This window comes from Dromaius novaehollandiae, chromosome 2 (assembly GCF_036370855.1).
Source record: "Dromaius novaehollandiae isolate bDroNov1 chromosome 2, bDroNov1.hap1, whole genome shotgun sequence".
In the NCBI taxonomy this organism is placed as follows: domain Eukaryota; kingdom Metazoa; phylum Chordata; class Aves; order Casuariiformes; family Dromaiidae; genus Dromaius; species Dromaius novaehollandiae.
In genome coordinates, this window is record NC_088099.1 from 80,971,817 (window position 1) to 80,989,869 (window position 18,053).

The following is an 18,053-nucleotide window of genomic DNA, read 5'->3' on the forward strand; positions in this document are numbered from 1 at the left end:
AGACCCGTTACAAATTGTTGATGATTCTGTGTGAAGGTGGTTTTGTACAGGGGTTGTACTGCAGATATAGGACAGTAAACACTAGCAAGAGAACTTTATGTTTAAGAAGCCTGCTTTTTGCCTCTGTAGGTTTTTTTTTTTTTTTTTTTTTTTTTTTTTTTTTTTTTTCCTGTTGTGCAGCTAGCTTTTACAGCTAGAGAGGGTGTAACAGCTCCTGGTGGTGGTTCTTCACTTTTTTTCTCCTTTCAAAACAAAGCTACTTGTATTTGAGGAAGCACAGCTTAATATACACTAGATACTCTTATCCTAGTAGAAAGCTAAGCAACAGAAGTGAAGTTAGAAATTATTTGGTTTTGCTAATATTTGTAATGATTGTATAGCTATATGTTATACAACTATAGTTGTTCATGGTGATTTCTCGTAACAGGTTTTTATGGAGCACCTGTATGTCCTTTTATTGCACAGATATTGCTGTGAGGAGAATGCCTTTCTTTATTGCCCATGTCATGACTAATATCTCTCATACTTCCTTGCAAGAGAAATTTGTGTGTGGATAGTTTTCATTTGGATTAAATTTTAGTATTTGGAAAAGATTATGAAGGACAGGCTAATGAAAGCACGTGTTTGTTTTACTTCTTGATAAGTTTTGCAGAAGTTACTCTATTCAGGTTCAGCTGATTGTCTCTGTTCGTCTAAACATGGCTGTGTGATGTTTGCATTAAAAAGCCCCTGAGGAGGTAGTGGGAATGACAAATCCTTCCTGCAGTAAACTCAGAGGTATCACTATGTTAAGCTACAGCAGTGGGAACAATTTTTTTTTTTAAACACACTTTCCTGTTTTGGTGCACTGAGGAGTTTTGTCAGCTGAAATTTATTGACAAACTGTTTCCCTAAAGACTACTAATCCCTTTTGTCTGCTTTCTTCCTTGATTTTTGTAGGAGAATGGAAGATTTCTAAAAAGCGCCTAGCGTTTTTCCTACCTTCTTGTTGTATCAGAGTAACAGCAACTATCCATTACAAGATTTGGCATGAGCTGTCCATTTTGGAAAAGCAAAATTAACACTAGTGTCCCTGAAAAGTTTGGGCTTACAGGAGGAGGAAGACAAATCTAGCATTCATAAGTGAATTAGTTGATAAAGGGCACAGGTGTGAACTAAGTACCTGAAAAGCTTTCTGGCAGTTTTCAAGTGGCCTGGACAGCCCAAAAGGCTGAACTAAAGCTATCGAAACTCATCTGTGCTCAGCTGATGTCTGTTTGAATTTGATGTTGTAGCAGAAAAACTATTGCTTCAGTTGGCCTGTGGTTCAGTTGGCCTGAGATTTCTGTTTGGAGGAAATGTAGTCAATAATGCAGGAAATAATTTCCATTCCAATAATCTTTACTAAAACAGTGAGAAGTCTAAGGGATGAGAAGTGCAAGAAATGGAGTAAAGAAAATGTGTACTGGGGAAGGGTCAGAGTCTCAAGGCTCACACTGGTAGTGGGGAAGGAGGTAAAAAGGAGTGTGGAGAGACAAAATGATGGTAGATGGCAGACACAAGTGGGAGGATTACTTATGAAAACACTGTCAGCAACCTTCATTACTTCAGTGTATCTGCAAACCAGGGGTTCTTGTCATGCCAGGTATTTTGGCATTTTTACCCAGCCTAATGTTGTAGGACATAGAAGAGCTTTATCTTATTATCATGGTTCTTGATTCCTTTTGAATTATTGGGATCTGGTATGGTAGCCTTCCTCCACTGAACAGCGGCTGTGTTTTCTTTTTTTTCCCCCCCTCCTGCATGCTCTATGGATTAGGATATAGAATAGACCCCAAATCCAACTAAAATGTAGCTCTGCCATAACCGTGATTTACCAAATTGATACAAATTTGAATGGGATGGAGGAGCTGGTAGTAGAAGGATGTAATAAAAGCAGGCCTCTTCTCTAGTTTCATTAGATGGGCATGATTGGGGAGAGATCAGATGGCATACGATGCTGGACTGTTTGCTGCAGTTTTCTGTCTGTGTGTCTCAAGTGGCAGAGAAGTGAGAATGAGGTAGAAACAGTGGTAGAGGCTTTGTATGTTCAGAGGTGTGTCACAGTAGAGAAATGCAGCAGTTCCTCCTCCCCCCTGCCCCCAACACACACACACTCCCATGCACACATTGGATGCTCTTGGAATCATGAAGAATCACAAAACTGTTAAGATTTGGGGGGGATAAGATGTAGCTTAACTTCTCAGAGTAGTAGCTTCATTGTGCATTTATTTGAATGCACAGTTGTAATCCTAAGGCTTTTGGAAAATTCAGCATTGAAGAGGTATTAACATTTAAGAATTACTTGGGCACGTCAGTGTTACTGAGTTAGGGTGGGTCTCCATCTTACAATCCCATGTGAGTATCACAGCTCTGTGAGCATTCAGTAATTCCTGAAAGACACTTTTTTCTTTCTTCTTTTTTTTTTAACTTCAAATTCTCCCAACTTTCCCATAAGAAATAAGTCATTAATGCACAGTTAATCTTTTCCTCATAGTCTCTTTTGGAGTTCCAAAATGTTAAGCAAAGTATGCTTTTTCAAAAATTAAAAAAAAGTAAGTCTTAAGGTATCTCCTGAGTTCAGATTTGTCTGAGTGATATCATAAATCTGTTACAAATATATTGTAGGCAGGTGTTCTTTTAAGGCAGTTGGCAAACTTCTGCTTGTCTCCTCTGAGAATTCTCTAAAATGTTAATTTAATATTAACTGAGATCATTAAGTCTTGAATTAATATTTTCTATGGTATTACCAAATTGTGTACTAAAACTGATTCTGTAATAAGAAAATTGTTAATTGTTAAAGAGTGTCTAAGCATTTTTGTGCTCTGCTCCTGAACTGGTACCCTATGTTCTCACAGGTAAAATTTCCTAGAGTTAGGTTTTTTTGGTGTGTGTTTTGGGCTTTTTTTTTTTTTTCTTACTAGTTCCAATTCCTTACCAGACATCTAACACATAAGAACCTTTGCAATTTAAAGCCAGTTACTCTTTGTTTCAGTTAGCGTTTTGTTATTACTTAATCGTGTCAAATACAATCCACATATTATTGAAATATAATAATGCTCCACGTTCTTTGGCTATTTCTGCATATTGATGCTGCTCTTCTATCTTCCTAACTTGAGTTCTCTTTAGAATTTGGAAACTTAAAGGAAGACTGGAGAATGGCAAATATCCCTGGAGAGAAAAGAAGAGATCTGCTCCTGTGGAGGCTTTTTCTCTGGGATAGTAAAAGGATGATTAGGAATGTAGGTAAAGGTGGCAGGGATATTCTTGAGGGAAAAGGGGCATGCAAGTGGTTTGCATGAGGCAATGTTTCTCCAACTTTAAGTCAAAAGACTGCCCATAACAGAGGAGGAAAAATTTTCTCCAGTAGTTCTTATTTTTAACTACAAAAGAGATCTCAAATTTTGTTTGTGGTGTTTTAAAAAATAATCAGTTAATTAAGTGTGTTGAAGATGGTCTGTCTAGTATCTTCAAGCTCAGCTTTTCTCAACATAACCATTAAGTATCCAGGAAGCAATGTTCTTATGCAGCTCCTAGCCATTGTTTAATCTTCTTTATTCAAATCGGGTATTGATGCTGTACATAACCACTTCTTGGCATCCATATTAATGTGTAGTAACTAATTAAATGTAATGAAATTGTTAGAAATAGATGTCTTTTGAGTACAAAACGTTTCCATTAAACAATTAATGTCTATAATCAGAATAATATGGTTCTATATTTTAGTAGTATTTGGGGAAGGATAGGTTGCATGTAGAGGTTTCAGTGGGGCTTGGTAATGTGGCAAAAAGGGAAACCAAACTCAAAGCTTAATCAACTATTATGTAGCTTTTTTCCCTGCTCCTGGTAACAAAAGTGAATGCAGAAGAATGAACTTTGTCATTGTTTTCCTTTGGCTCCCAAGTAGGGAGGATTTTCTGTAATATGTATGTGTTGTATGAAAAAGTTGAGCGAACCTACTACTCTGAAAATGTGTGTATGCATTGAGAGATTTGCTTTATATTTTGTAATAGGCATGAACTTAGAAATCTTGTTTGATATGAAATGTCATTTTAAAGTACAAGTCTGTGTGTGTAAATTTTAACCTCTGTAGATACTTAATTAGTACTTTTCAGTCCTCCTGTCTGTTTGATTTTAGTTCGCTGAATTATGTGCTGCTGGATAGCAAGTGACATCTTATGTTATCTAGTACAAATATATCAACGGTATACAAAGTTGATCTCTTTTGCTGCTTGTGCTCTTCCCTCAAACTAGGTTTGTATAGCAAGGCTATCTTTTAGCTAGTTCTGAATAAGAGGGTCCTGGATTTAGGATCTGCATTCTCTTGCAGACTTCAGCTTATTTTGAGATAACAAGACTTTACAGTTGGTATAATAAAGCTACTAAAAGAAACCTTGAAGTCTAAACTAGTGTGGAGTTATTTTTCCTGTAACACTCAATACACAATATAAGGAAATGTGTGCTGTGAATATGTTTTTTTACTTGTTTGGGGTGATCTGTTGGGAATCTATAGAATATGTTTATTCTTATAGGAAGCTTTTGTCAAATATAAATATTTTGCAGTTGGCAGGACTTTACATGAATGCTTTTTGAAGGAGCATGCATAAGAACTATTTCATAAGTGTCTTTTCTACACAGTTTATTCTCCAGATATGCCTTCACGGCTTCCAATCCAAGACATATTTGCTGGACTGGTTACGAGTATTGGCACAGCAATACGATACTGGTTTCACTATACACTTGTGGCCTTTGCATGGTTGGGAGTAGTACCTCTTACAGCATGTAAGTATTAACTTTCTGTGTTGTAATACTTTTATACACAGGAAAACATTTTGCTTCATATGACAGTATTTTGCACAGGCATTGTTGGTTTATTTAAAAAAAATCACATTCTGCTTTTGATACATTTTTTCAGACAATTCCAGCTATTGTTACTTTCTTAAATAAGCCATTTGACTTATAAGCTAGTACTACAATGGAGGAAGATGTTAAGAGATAGAACAAAGTGCATAAAAGGGCTTTTAAACTTCTTGTTGTTATGAAATGACTACGTTCAACTATGTTCTTCAAAATCTTTACGATTTTTTAATTTAATCTCATTTACTAATTTTAGGCTAGAAGAATTATAGTCCTGTTTTTCCTAACTATCTAGGAAATGAACGTGCAAATTTACTTTTTTTAGTACAAAAAGCTGATATCCTTTATAGTCATCCATAAATTGAACAGTAAAACTGCACTTAAAGCTAAACAAAGGCATGTTAATAGTAAAGGAAATTTTAGGGTTTATCTTTGACATTTTGGGTTCAAATGTAAGAATATTTAGGAAACCAAAGCTTTATCATATTATTTGACAGTTTTTACATACATAAGAAACACAGCTTGACAGTATTCTGCATCAATTATCTGTAATATTCCTCAGACAATATTTAAGATGCAAAGGAATGTAGTTGTAGCGGAGTTTGCTTCAAGGATTGCCAATGTTCTTACATAGTCAAAACTTGTACTTCTGCTGCTGTCTTACAGTTGTTCAACAGTGTATTAAAATGCTACTTTTTTTGAGTGTTGGCTGTTTAAAATTATTTAGTGGGACTTAGAATAGGGAAGATCCTTATGTAATGAACTTTAATATGGTTCAAGTGTTCAGCTTTTTCTTAGCTGTTCAGGGTAAATATGTTAAATGTCTTTGGAGCTTTATGTGACTTAGGAGTGTTGTAAATCTCTTAGTTAATCAGCTTTTTTTTTTTTTTTTTTTTTTTTTTTGCCTCATTGCAACCTCCTTTTCAGGATTAACTCCACCACGTCTGCATGCTTTGAAAGGACAGTAGGCAGAAAAACATTTGCTTTTGAAAGAAGTATACTGAAATTGTTTGCCTCATGTTAAACTATTTAAGATTTAGTGTAAATTGTATTCAAAACAAAACTTTGCCTTTGCTATGTTGCAAATACAAACACAAATTCTGGGCTAGGGGAAGAAGCTTGAAAATGAAACCAACCACAACAAGATAAGGGCTTCTGTGATGATGTGGTCTAATATAACTTATGCTGTAGTTTCACAGTCTATTTCAGTTAAGTTGGCATTGCACCTGAAATAAGCAGAAAGGGAATGAATAGGTAATAAAGGAATAAAGAAAATAAAGGCATAAGCCACCTTTAACTATTAGACCTGGAGTTTTTGTCCATTCTGTAAACAGAATATGTAAAAAGAGCATGCATATAAACTACTGTAGTATGCAGATTGAAATTCAGTTTTCAAATATGAAGGGAAAAAAAACTACTCATTCCACAGGCTAAAAATACAGAGAAGATGAGAAGAGAAGCAAAAACAGATACAGTGTTCAGTCAAGACAATGACTGGAAGTGCATCTTTAAAAGTAGAAAAACACCCCTTGAACAGGAGAGCAGGAAACCAGTAAATGCATCTCCCTACACAGGTTCTCAGCATGTTCTGTGCTTTCAGTTGTAGCTGGTGCTGGGTTAGTTTGAGTCTAGCCCAATAGTGACACCAGCTATAAAAGAGTGGTCCTGTTTCTGCAGCCTTCCTATGCCAAAAAAAAAGAGCTTTTCTGGACTTGAAGTAAACAAGATTTACAAACTGCTCTGGATTAAAACTATTTTAAGTTCTTTAATTGACTGATTTTTAACCTGGTTGTTACTCCTATCTTTGTTATATCTGATACAAACTTTTGAAGTAGGGACTTTTCTTCTGCCTTTGGGTAGTAGTTCTGAATGTTACAGCAGTGTTTAAAAAAAAATTCTATCTAAATGTTATATTTATTGAAATGGATTACAGCAAGCCAAAAGTTTTCAGAATACTGTGTCATTTTTCCATTCTTATAATCTGACCTATTTTTCTCTCATTGCCACTAACTCTTTCCCACTTTCTCTTGCATGTTTGTTTTCTTCCTCTTTCTATCCTATTCTGCTCATCTCTTCCCTCTTACGAATTTTTGTTTTGGAGGACTTTATTTCTGAGAATGGAGTTCTCTTCCTTGGGTTTTTAGATGAGTCTTGGTCTTCTACCTTTGTCTTTCAGAGTGTGACTATCTTGCACTTTTCTTAAAAAGACTGGCTCTTCAATAATACTGAAATGTTGTTAGAAGTCATCACACAACTTAGTTACATAAGACTTTTTAAAATGTCATTTTTAGTTTTAATATTCATTCATTAAGCTGATATAGCTGAATTATGACTGATTTTATGAGTGACCGAGATTTTTTGCTTATTTAATCTTAATTTCTGTTTATGTTGCATTGTACATGTAACCCTCTTTATGGATTACTTTAAGAATTAATGTGTACAGTGGAGGGTACCATTTCATTTGCACAGGAGGTTATCCAGCATGACAGAACTGTTCAGTCCAACAAACCTTGAAAATCTGTTTACTGCCTTTTCAAATCCTTTATCCATCATCAGGATCTGTGCCAGGAATGTAGTCTTATGCAAGTCTGTCATCTTACCTTAGGTACTGTAATCTTTTTCTACTTTCACGTATTTCTATCATCTAGCTCATAGTAATTGTGTGTGAGTGGCTTCACACAAAAGTATCTTTCTCTTTATTTTCTATCTGGAAGAAAGATGCAGAATAAATGACTTGCCCAGCATACCAAAGGAGGTGCATAGTAGAGCTTGTCTTCCAGATCAGCATGCTAGTCATGCAGTTATCCCGTCCTTGAGCAAATATATGATGTGAAATAAATTCTACATTCTTTTTGGTAGTTATACTTCTTTATTGCATACCATCTTATGTAATAGATTAAAAGAAATTTCTCTGTATGCATATTTTCAGTCTAACCCTAGCAGACTCTGATATGCTGCTGTTACTCTGTTAGCATGAAGAATATTTAGATTGGTGGATGAAAAACAGCTAGTCAAATTATATTCTATGGTCTGTTAATCCAAAATGCTTATATTCTGTGTGGTGAATGTATTTAGTTGCCTCATTCCTAGAGTGAAATGCCCAGGGTACTTAAACAGTACGTGAGGTACAAATGAGGTATATGCACCCAGAAAGTGAATGTTTCCACTAAGGCAATAGGAAATGCCGAGGTGGGTTGTCTGAAGTACCTCTTTTGTCTCAAATTTAAGAAGTCAGTATCAATGTGAGACTAGTAGTCACATACAATATGGCATATGAATGTATTTTTTCTGGAGTGGTTCAGTTGCCAGTTTTTGAAAAACACTGTATCTAAAAGGGATGGTTGTATATGTGTTTCATAGCTGTATAGTGATTAGAACTGTGGAGACTTGCAATAGAAATACTAAAATTGGTATGAATAGAGTATGAATGGAAATGTGTATGTGAGCACCAGAAGAAACAGCAGAAATAAGGTTAAAAGGAATGGTATGTGCTGATAGCCACAGAGCATCTATATGTAGTTTCATTCAGATGAAGAGGGGGAAACAAACTGACCTAAAGATAAGGTGTCATAAGACGAAGAACGAGACTGGAGCCATAAAATATGCAGCTATGGAAGACAACTATGAAATTCACAAATTTTACTTAAGAGGGATGAAATATAATAAGGCAAAAGATCCCAAACAGCATCCACTCATGAAGTTTATAAAAGAAAGTCTAAAATCAGTTCATCATCACCTGTCAACAAGAACCCAAGAGATGTGATGAGGATGACAGCTGATTTCCTTTGCCTTAAGTGTTGCACACAAGTGATTCTGTCCAGACCACTTGGGCACACATGTCTTGGTGCTTGTGAGTGTATGAATGAGTGAAATGTGAGCTTGAATGAGTGAAATCTGTGAGGAAAATTAGCTTATTTAGAGATCATTTTGCTTGGAGGTTGTATATAATAAAAACTCCTTCCTCTTCCATAAAATCTCAAAATGAATTCTGTTATGCTGGTTTCCTACAATGTAGTGTGATCAGGAGTTTTTCAGGCTTGTGTTCTTTGACCTCTTCAGGCTAACAGAGTTCACAGCTACGTCTTCTGCCTTTGAAGTTCTCCCACCATGTAGCTGGATGGTGGACAGAGGAAGCTATTGAAACTCACTGAGCAGCAGAGGATCAGTATCATCTGGCTAAATTTTGTTCAGTGGCTGTTAAATGCAAAATGTGTAAGCAGTACTGACTACAATGAAGCTGTACATCCTTATTTGATTGGCTACAGCCATCATCTCTCGTGTGCTCTAACTTACGTTAGACTTTTGAATTTTGTGTTGTTTTCTGTTCTGGATTGTACTGGGGAGGTGAGTGTTGAACTTCCTCTCAGTGCTGTATTACCTTTTATATAAAGGTGAGCAAAAACACTAGCTAGATTTCTTTTTTTTTTTTTTTTTAATAAAAGAGGCCATTGTTGTCATAAGATAGATTCCATAGAAAATACATTTCTGTGGTTGGGCATTTTTAGTGGATTGGTTCTTGAGAGATGTAGAAACAAACTTTCTGTGAGGTCTAAATAAGTTTAACCATGAGATAAGAACTGAGCTATTTTATCTAGGTTGCACAAATGATAGCATGCAGGTACATACTTGGGTACCTATGACTGCCTAAAGGATGAGGTGACGATCTTAAGAATTGCATTTTAGGTGCCTTAATTCTTTTCACATCCTGTGTTGGGCATCTGTGTCATTGTCCTGTGGATCTAACTGTAATTTTCTAAAGTAGGCTATATGCTCTGATAGCCTACCTTTAAAAAAAGATCATGACTGGAGGATGGTAGTAAAGCTAGCATTAATGAGCATCAGATATTAATCCATAAAATGATGGTACACAACAGGAAATGGTGATGCCCTTGCTACAGGATATCATGATACTAGAAGTTTATATGTGTTCAAAATACCATTGAACAAATTAATGGGAGCAAAATCCATCAAGGATTAATTAGCACAAAGATATTGTGGCATAGGAACTCTGAGCTGTTCTTGCTGGAGCACATGAGCATGTACTGTAGAAGTATGGCTGCAAGTATTTTTAACCTGTTCCTGTACCCTTCCTTAGGCATCCATTGCTGACTGGAGCTGAAGCTGGAGCTGAGATATAGGGTTAAATGGATCTTGGGTCTGACCTGATGTGGCAGTCTTTACACTTTCAATGTATACTTTATCAAGTACACTCAGCTAAAATAAATCTAGTTTTGCTCAACATGCTGTATACGTTCTAAGTTCTGGTGCAGTAGGCTCATGCTTTGTTTAAAGTATTGGCCTTCTACAGCAAACACAGTATTGAGATGTCTTTATGAGTAACTTAAAACTGCGGTGCCTTTAGTTGTCTGTTTCCATGACATGAGATTTTGTGAACACTTCTTTTGCACGTCTCTTGGTTCACTGAAAGTTTTTTTTTCCTTGTGATAAGTTTACTTAAGAAACCAGGCAAAAAGGGAGTACCTATGATCCTTTCCAAATGAGGCAATAATCAAAATAGGATTTTTACCATGTTTCTGTTTCTTTATGCAGGCCGTATCTACAAGTGCTTGTTTACTGGCTCTGTGAGCTCACTACTGACACTGCCGTTAGATATGTTGTCAACGTAAGTACTTCACTAGCTTGATACAAATTACTTTTCTAGTCAGGTAACTATGAAAATGATTCCTTTCAAAATTAGTGTCCCTTTCTTCCAGTTATGCTTTCTGTCTTCCATGATCTTACGCTAGCTGCTGCCCATTTTCCTCTGCACAGCAGGAAGCATGGCTATCTGTTTTACAGTACAGATCATGTCACTTCGAAGTCCTGTTACTCAGGATCCTTGGAGATGACTGAATTTATGAAGTGGGCCCTGGTTAATAGGTTCCTATGAAAGATTTGTATTTGATGTCAAGAGATTTTATGTGGTAAAATTTACATTAAACTGGTCTAAAATCTTGTAAAACTCTTTATAGCTGATGTCATGTAGTTGAATATTCATATATATTAGTATGCTAATGTGACACTTTGTTACTTTTTTTTATTTTGAATTTAATTTTATCCACGCTGAGTCTCTTAGCTGATGAGGATTTTTATTTGATTGCCTTCTGTCTCACATTTATATTTTAATGTTACAGCTGCCATATACAGTTAAACATTGCCCATCTTAGTCTTTTAATCAATATCTTCTATAGAATTAGTAAATACAAACACAGTAGTGTTTCAGGCTGGCTTTTACTTTTTCATCCTCTTGGACCTGGGGGACTGAAAATAAATTTAATTAGAATCAGTTGTAAGTCAAGCATGTTGAACAAATGTCCTGTATTTTTCAGCTAAGTCATGTCCATTTTTCTTTGAAGTACCCTGTTTTGGGCTGCGTGTGTGTGTATATGTGTGTGTGTATATATATATATATATATACGTGTGTATATATATATGTATTTTCTTTAAGATAGGTCATGTTACATTTCATTAATATTTACTAATGGAGAGAGATGCTCACTGGAGGCTAATAACCATATTTTTCTTGTCATCTCCCAGTAAATATAAACTTGAATTCTTGAGTTTTCTGACATGAATCCAAAATTTTACAACTGAACTTGAAGCACCTCATCTCACGTCTTCTACTGATGAGTAAATTGAAATCTGTACTTGGGAAATAAATAAAGGACTTTGATATGTGTGTCATTTTAATGACATGGGAAGCTTTACCTCAACGTACCTTTCTTTGATAGTCTGCTTCGATAGCCTCTGTGTCTGTCTTTCCCTTGGGCTTTGTTCTTGTCCCTGTAGTATTCGCTGGGCTGTGCAGGCACAAGTGTTCGTGTGGCTGCATGGGGAGCCAGACTGGAAGTACACGGGGCATGGCAGGGTATTTCTAGTCAGTTCTCCAAAAAAGTTCACTGTGCAGTCACGCAGCACAGGTCATGGATTAGTACAAGAGGTGGGAACAAGTGGGAAGGGAAGCTGGAATAAGGACAAGGGTTGCTGAACTTTGTTTTGTTACTGCTTTAAAATTACTTATGACTTGTTAGATTAGGGTTTTTTAAAGTATAGAGTGGAACAGGTAATATCTGGATTAAAAGGCCAGATTGTAGAGCAATCAAAGGCAAACCTTGCAGTTTCATTTGGTTAGGTAGCTGAGCAGACAAAATATTTCAGTGAGCAAGGTATTATGCATTTTGCCATTTTCTATTTCATACCCTTCTCAGATGCCATAACATAAAAAAATCTGTCAGCATGTCACCAATTCAGTTTTCACCATTTGGCTTATTTTACATTTTCCTCTTTGTTTTGTAGGTTATTTTCCAACAGCCTCTTCATTAAGTTTTAAAGAGTTGTTTTTTACACTGTCACTTAATGTTTCGCCTTCATTTTTTATTTTTCAGAGTAATGTCAATTTGTGTGGCAATAGATGGTTGAGTTACTGTAAGTGGATGGTACTTGAAAGAAAAGTTAATGCTTTAAAATAGGCCTTATACTGAAGCAAGTCTGAATTCGATTCCCAGAAGAACCAAGTTTGTTCAGCACAGTAATTTCATTTATGTAGTGACTATCAAGTTTTCTTTCCTATTCTTGAAGTTTGTTTTTCCTGAACTACTCTTCAAGCTTTTCTTCATAGTGAGTCAGATCCTGTTTTTGCAGGAATATTTCTGTTTAAACAGTAATAATTTCACAAACCACACCAGAGGGGAATAAAGCCTTTTCCAAAGGGGTGTTTATCTTGGCACTTAACACCATTCCTTTGCATGCATTTACAGCTTTCCTGCAAGAAATCTACTTTGAACAGATTTTTAAAAACTAAATACAAATTACATACTAGTACTTTCTTCACCTAGGCAGATAGATAAATTTAGCTTTTCATACAAATGCCATTTTATTTGTTGATTATGGACAAGGCGGGGCTGTTCATTGTAATTAGCGGTGACTGAGTTTAGTTTGAATAAGCAAAATATATTTGTTACTGATTTTTTTTCTCTCTTTCAACAGGGAGAACTTACTGGCTGACTGTTTGCAGGGTTGTTTTGTTGTGACATGCACTCTGTGTGCTTTTATCAGCCTTGTTTGGTTACGTGAACAGATTGTCCATGGTGGAGCACCACAGTGGTTAGAACAAAATCAGCAACAGCCACTCAATGGGGTTGGTCAACAAAATGAGGTAAAACTTAACTGCTCAGCTCTTGAAAATAAATTTTAGAGAAGCTGTGCATGTGAATAAATATGTTATCAGACCCAATATTAATATAATTTATTGCAGGGTATCTTTATTTGTAAGTTAACAGGAGCTGAACAGATATTTCTGTATAAAATCAATAATGTCACTGTTTTGTACTAAAATATTCTTGAAGTTCTGTAAAAAGGAATGTTAATGATTTGTTTAGAATAATTTGTGTCAACTTTCAAATTATATAGATTCTTATGACTATTACAGGCTTATATATTCACACTTTTTGAGGAGAATTTTGTGCAAAAACTGAATTGTCACTTGTGGTAAATGAAGACGTGGCGGTTTTATTTGGTCGTTTTCAGAAGTATTTCAGCAGTTTGTGAAGTAACAGTTCAGTGCTGTATAAACAGTTGGAGGTTCTGTGGAAAATCTACATATGAAATAGTGCTCATTGACTGCCTTACATTATAAAAGTATAAAAATACACACCTTTCTGTGTTTAAAAAAAAAAAAAAAAACTACACCAATGTTTGTAGTAGCTGCAAAATTTTTAATACATTCCATCCATGATTTAAGACAGTTTGAATCATCTCTGTTACGGTATGTTTTGAAGTACTGTAAATTTTAAATGCTGTAATACTCACCACCCTCCCCTACACTCTGTTAGTGCTTACAAGAGGCTCTCAGGCAGCAGAAGAGATGATAAAAACAGTGTATCCGTAGAGGTAAAACACTTAACTAAAGTTTTGTTTTCTTTTGTGATGAATGTCAGCTTTTTAAAGGCAGAAATACAAATCTTCAGCTTAAGGAGTTACTTGGGTTGCCCGTGTGTTATTATCTTTCTAATACAATGCCAGTTTTCATCAGGATTGAGGGTATTCACCTCTACTGAGCACTGGTGGGACTGCATCTGGAGTGCTGCTCCAGTACATCTGTGTGTCTCTCATACTGTGAAGCCCAGAAAGGGGAACAAGTCCAATGAAGGGCCACAAAGATGATTAAAGAATCGTCATTTCTGACATATTAGGAGAGGCTGAGAGAGCTGGGATTGTTTAACCTGGAGAAGAGAAGGCTCAGGGTGATTTTATTAACGTACATAACTACCTGAAGGAACGGTGTAAAGAAGAAGCCAAACTCTTCTCGGTGGTAGTGACAGAACAAGAGGCAATGGGCACATATTAACATATAGAAGTTTCACTTAAACATGACAAAAAGCTTTTTTACTGTAAGGCTGATTGAATGCTGGAAGAGGTTTCCCAGAGAGGTCTTGGAGTCTTCATCATTGGATATATTCAAAACCTGACAGGATGTGGCCCTGAACGACATGCTCCAGTTGACCCTGCTCTGGGAGGGTGCAGGGTTAGACTACACAATCTCTGGAGGTCCTTTCCAACCACAACTATTCTGTGATTCTCTGAAGAAGTCTGAATATTTCTCTTGCCCTTTAAAGAGATTTATTCTTGCCAAATATAATGCTTATCTAAAAAATTACATTATTAACATATGCTCTTTCTGGACACAAGTCAAAGTACAGCAAGAGTATAATCAATTTAACCAAATACTAAATATTGTTTCTGCAGGCTCAGGCTGTTGTAAATGGAGGTGCAGAAAATGCTGTGCTTGATCAACCTGCTAACCCAGCTGCTGAGAATGTAGTTGTAGGCGAGAACCCTGACATTCAAGAAGAACAGGTAGATGAAGAAGAAGAAGATAACGAAGATGAAGATGCTGTAGTAGAAGATGCAGCAGATGCAAACAATGGAGCACAAGGTAACAGGTGACTCAAAACAGTAATGTTTTTCTATTTTTTTTTTTTTTTTTTGAATATACATGAAACCATTGTGGAAAATAGCTGTCATAATTCAAGGAAACTGTTTGAGTAGGCTTCCACTTCAGCTTACTTACCAGCTTTGGTTTTGCAAGGTTTATATATTTGTTTCAAGTACAGAAGCATGTGCTTGCTAAAAGCTAGCAGCAGTCATGAGTTGAATGTTGTATACTTAGTCTTTTTGTTTAAAACGTGGCATGGAGAGTTTATATCTTGTCTCAGGTGAGTGACAGCTCTGAAAATGGTCATTGTCTCCTCAGATGACATGAATTGGAATGCTTTGGAATGGGATCGTGCAGCAGAAGAGCTTACTTGGGAGCGAGTGAGTAAGAATCATTTTCTTGAATTATTTGAGTTTTCCCTGAGGCTTGTACTCATTTGTAGTATTAATGTATTGAAATCCATCTGGGATAGATTCTGATACCATTGTCTAGTGTGAAAACTGGCAGTGAGAAGCTTTACTGGCTTAAAGTAATTAAAATATTATTGTGTTACTGCATTTCAAATGAGAAGTGCCTTTTTTTATAGTTCACAAGTAACGACTTAAAACATCTTTTGGTAGAGATCTTTCTGATGTCTTCAACTTGGGCAAGTTAAGTGAATTGCCGCTTGCACTGAGGATGCAAGGACAGATCAAGAGCACACAGGTGTTGACTGATACATAGTTTAATATTTATTTTTTGTATCCGTGGAAGTGTCCATCAAACTAAAGGAAAGAGAACCAGAAATTCTTGCTGAGTACTTTATTTGCCTATTTATAAAGGACAAGGCAAACATACTTTTTCAAGAAAAAAGATGGAAGATTCCAGTGTTACATTGCTTCTATTTTTATGGATCACAAATTCCATGATTATAACTTGAGATGTATGTACACTGTAGTCGTAGCAGGTTGCGTAGAGACTGGAGAGCTACTTTTTAACTAGCAAAATGGAGTACAAGAAACAGTGAATATATGATTAGTTCAAAACTTAGAGCATGCTGCAAAACCTACCTGGAAGTAGATGCAGCAGCTTCATACGATTTTTCATTGTCACTAGTGCCCAAGTCAGATAGTTACAAATCTAGTCTTGTTCCTACGCTATGATGCAGTCATAGCCTTGACTGCAATGTAGAGATACAGTTTTCATGAGGACACAGTCATGATCTTTCTTTCATATCTAATACTGTCTGTTTAGTTTGTTTTGAAAGGTATTTAGTGAAAAAGGACATATATAATTTCAAGTTTCTGAACCCAAATTGTGTATCTCAAGAGAAAAGTGTTATATTCCTGAACCAATTTATGTGCTGGGAAATGTTGAAGTATTCTTAATTTAAAATGTTCTGATGCCTCTCCGTGAATATAGAAGTCAACTCCAATAAACTCGCATAACCATTTCTCATCCTATATGCTGGCATAGACAGCAGACATTTAGTTGGGGTTTAGTATTAAAAGTGGAGGAGGCTTTTCAGTTATGCCATCTTATGAAAATAATGTACAAGCTTTCTGAATTTTCAGAGACACTTGCTTCTTATTTTATTTATTTTAATATCTTGGAACTTTAGCACAAAACCCTGGTACAAAATAGCCTTGAACCTGCTATTTTATAGCATTAGTCATGGCTTATAAAAAACTGGATTGGCATAATGGAAAATCCTTGAAGGGAGGAGAAACAGTTTTTGGAGTAGATATTCTGTTTTTGACTGTTCTGTATATGCTTTCTGAGAGAGCTGTTAGTGATGAAGGTTTTGTTTCCTGTCTTCCCTAGCTGTAAACCAATTTCTGTTCTAAACTTTAAACCATACAGTATAGCAACATAAGCAAGTTATTAGTTGCCTTTATTCATTGAAGTTAAGATTTTAACCTTCCACTTTTCTCAGCAAAACATAAAGTGATATTTTGCAATTAGCAAAATATTTGCTCTGACTTTGTAATACAGAATTGTTTTATTAGTGTTTGGAAATAGCAGTTTAGTCACTAAAATCTCCTGAGAATGTAAAAATCTGTCGATTAGATTCTTCAAAGTCCTTGAGAGAAATAGCATATAAATTAATTGATTACACATTTTGTTTGCTGTATTTGAATACATGTGTATTAAGATATTCTGTTTCATTGCCTTTGATTAACTGAGTTGGCTGTGTAGAATGAGAACTTAGTTTCTACCTTTATCTTTAAAAAATTGTGTCCGAAGTCTGTTGGTCAAGCAATAGAAAAGTGTGACTATATTGGACATTAAAAATTGAAGTAGAAAAACTTCTGTGAGGCTTATTTTATATATGTTACCTAGGTTTTTCTGATGAGTGAATAAACTTAATTTCTTTTCCCCCTAGATGCTTGGGCTTGATGGCTCTCTGGTTTTTTTAGTAAGTGAAATCCTTCATTTTAAGAATTTCTATAGCGGGCTTATTTTTAAGAAATTTTTTGAATGAGATACTGCTATTTGAAGTTCTTATTTTAAAATGATGTATATGATGTCTAATGTAACATCATGTTCAAGCAAGTTGTCTTAATTTTAGGAGTTTCAAGTGCAGTATAGTACTCCCTAGAATTTTTTCCCCTCTCGCATGTTCTTTTAATTAGTACCAGTACTCATCTTCTTGAAAGTCTTCATAGTAGTGGGTCTGTGTAGTAGAGCACATATCTTTTATATTGGTTTCAGAATCTTTTTGGTTAAGATACTTTAGCAAAGCTCTCCTAAAAAGTCCATTGACTTTTTAACTGAATATGTGTTGATTATCTCCTTGACAAACTCCTGTGTATCATGCATATCATATAGTGGGCTTAGGTGCAGGTGTGTGAAAGTTTCTCTCTGCTGCCCGTTGTACCTGGTTGTTAGAGATCTCTAGCCCTGACTTCAGGGGAAGGGGAGAGCAAGCACAAAAAGCTGATGATAGTGAAACTTTAACCCGTCACGGCTACATTCATCAGATATCATCTGTCAGGTTTCTTATTTTAAAAATAGAAGTTGCTTCTCTTTTAAAGGGAAAAATATTTGTGCTCTCTTGCAGCTATATAATTTTGGCTTTGTTTCATTTGTGAAGGAACTGGTCTTTTTTTAAAATATTAATGTGTTTATTAGCTACTGGAGTGGTTAAATGTCTTATGTTTGAAATAATGTTTCGTGTTTTAATTTATGTCTCATATTTAAAATAAAACAGCATAGTCTGTCATTAGTAACTGACATTACTATTAGTGTGAAAGGAATTAAA

General features: G+C 35.7%; 1 protein-coding gene across 4 annotated transcripts in view; it reads left to right on the top strand.

The window, feature by feature from the left end:
- MARCHF6 (membrane associated ring-CH-type finger 6) overlaps positions 1-18,053 on the top strand; it is a 55,880-nt gene that overhangs the window by 10,578 nt on the left and 27,249 nt on the right. For all 4 annotated transcript variants that reach the window (XM_026099291.2, XM_026099292.2, XM_064506846.1 and 1 more), the window contains exons 4-9: positions 4,657-4,800; positions 10,426-10,498; positions 12,862-13,030; positions 14,620-14,809; positions 15,128-15,189; positions 17,175-17,207. In XM_026099291.2, the coding sequence (XP_025955076.1) occupies positions 4,657-4,800; positions 10,426-10,498; positions 12,862-13,030; positions 14,620-14,809; positions 15,128-15,189; positions 17,175-17,207 (671 nt within the window). The remainder of the gene's footprint in view (positions 1-4,656; positions 4,801-10,425; positions 10,499-12,861; positions 13,031-14,619; positions 14,810-15,127; positions 15,190-17,174; positions 17,208-18,053) is intronic.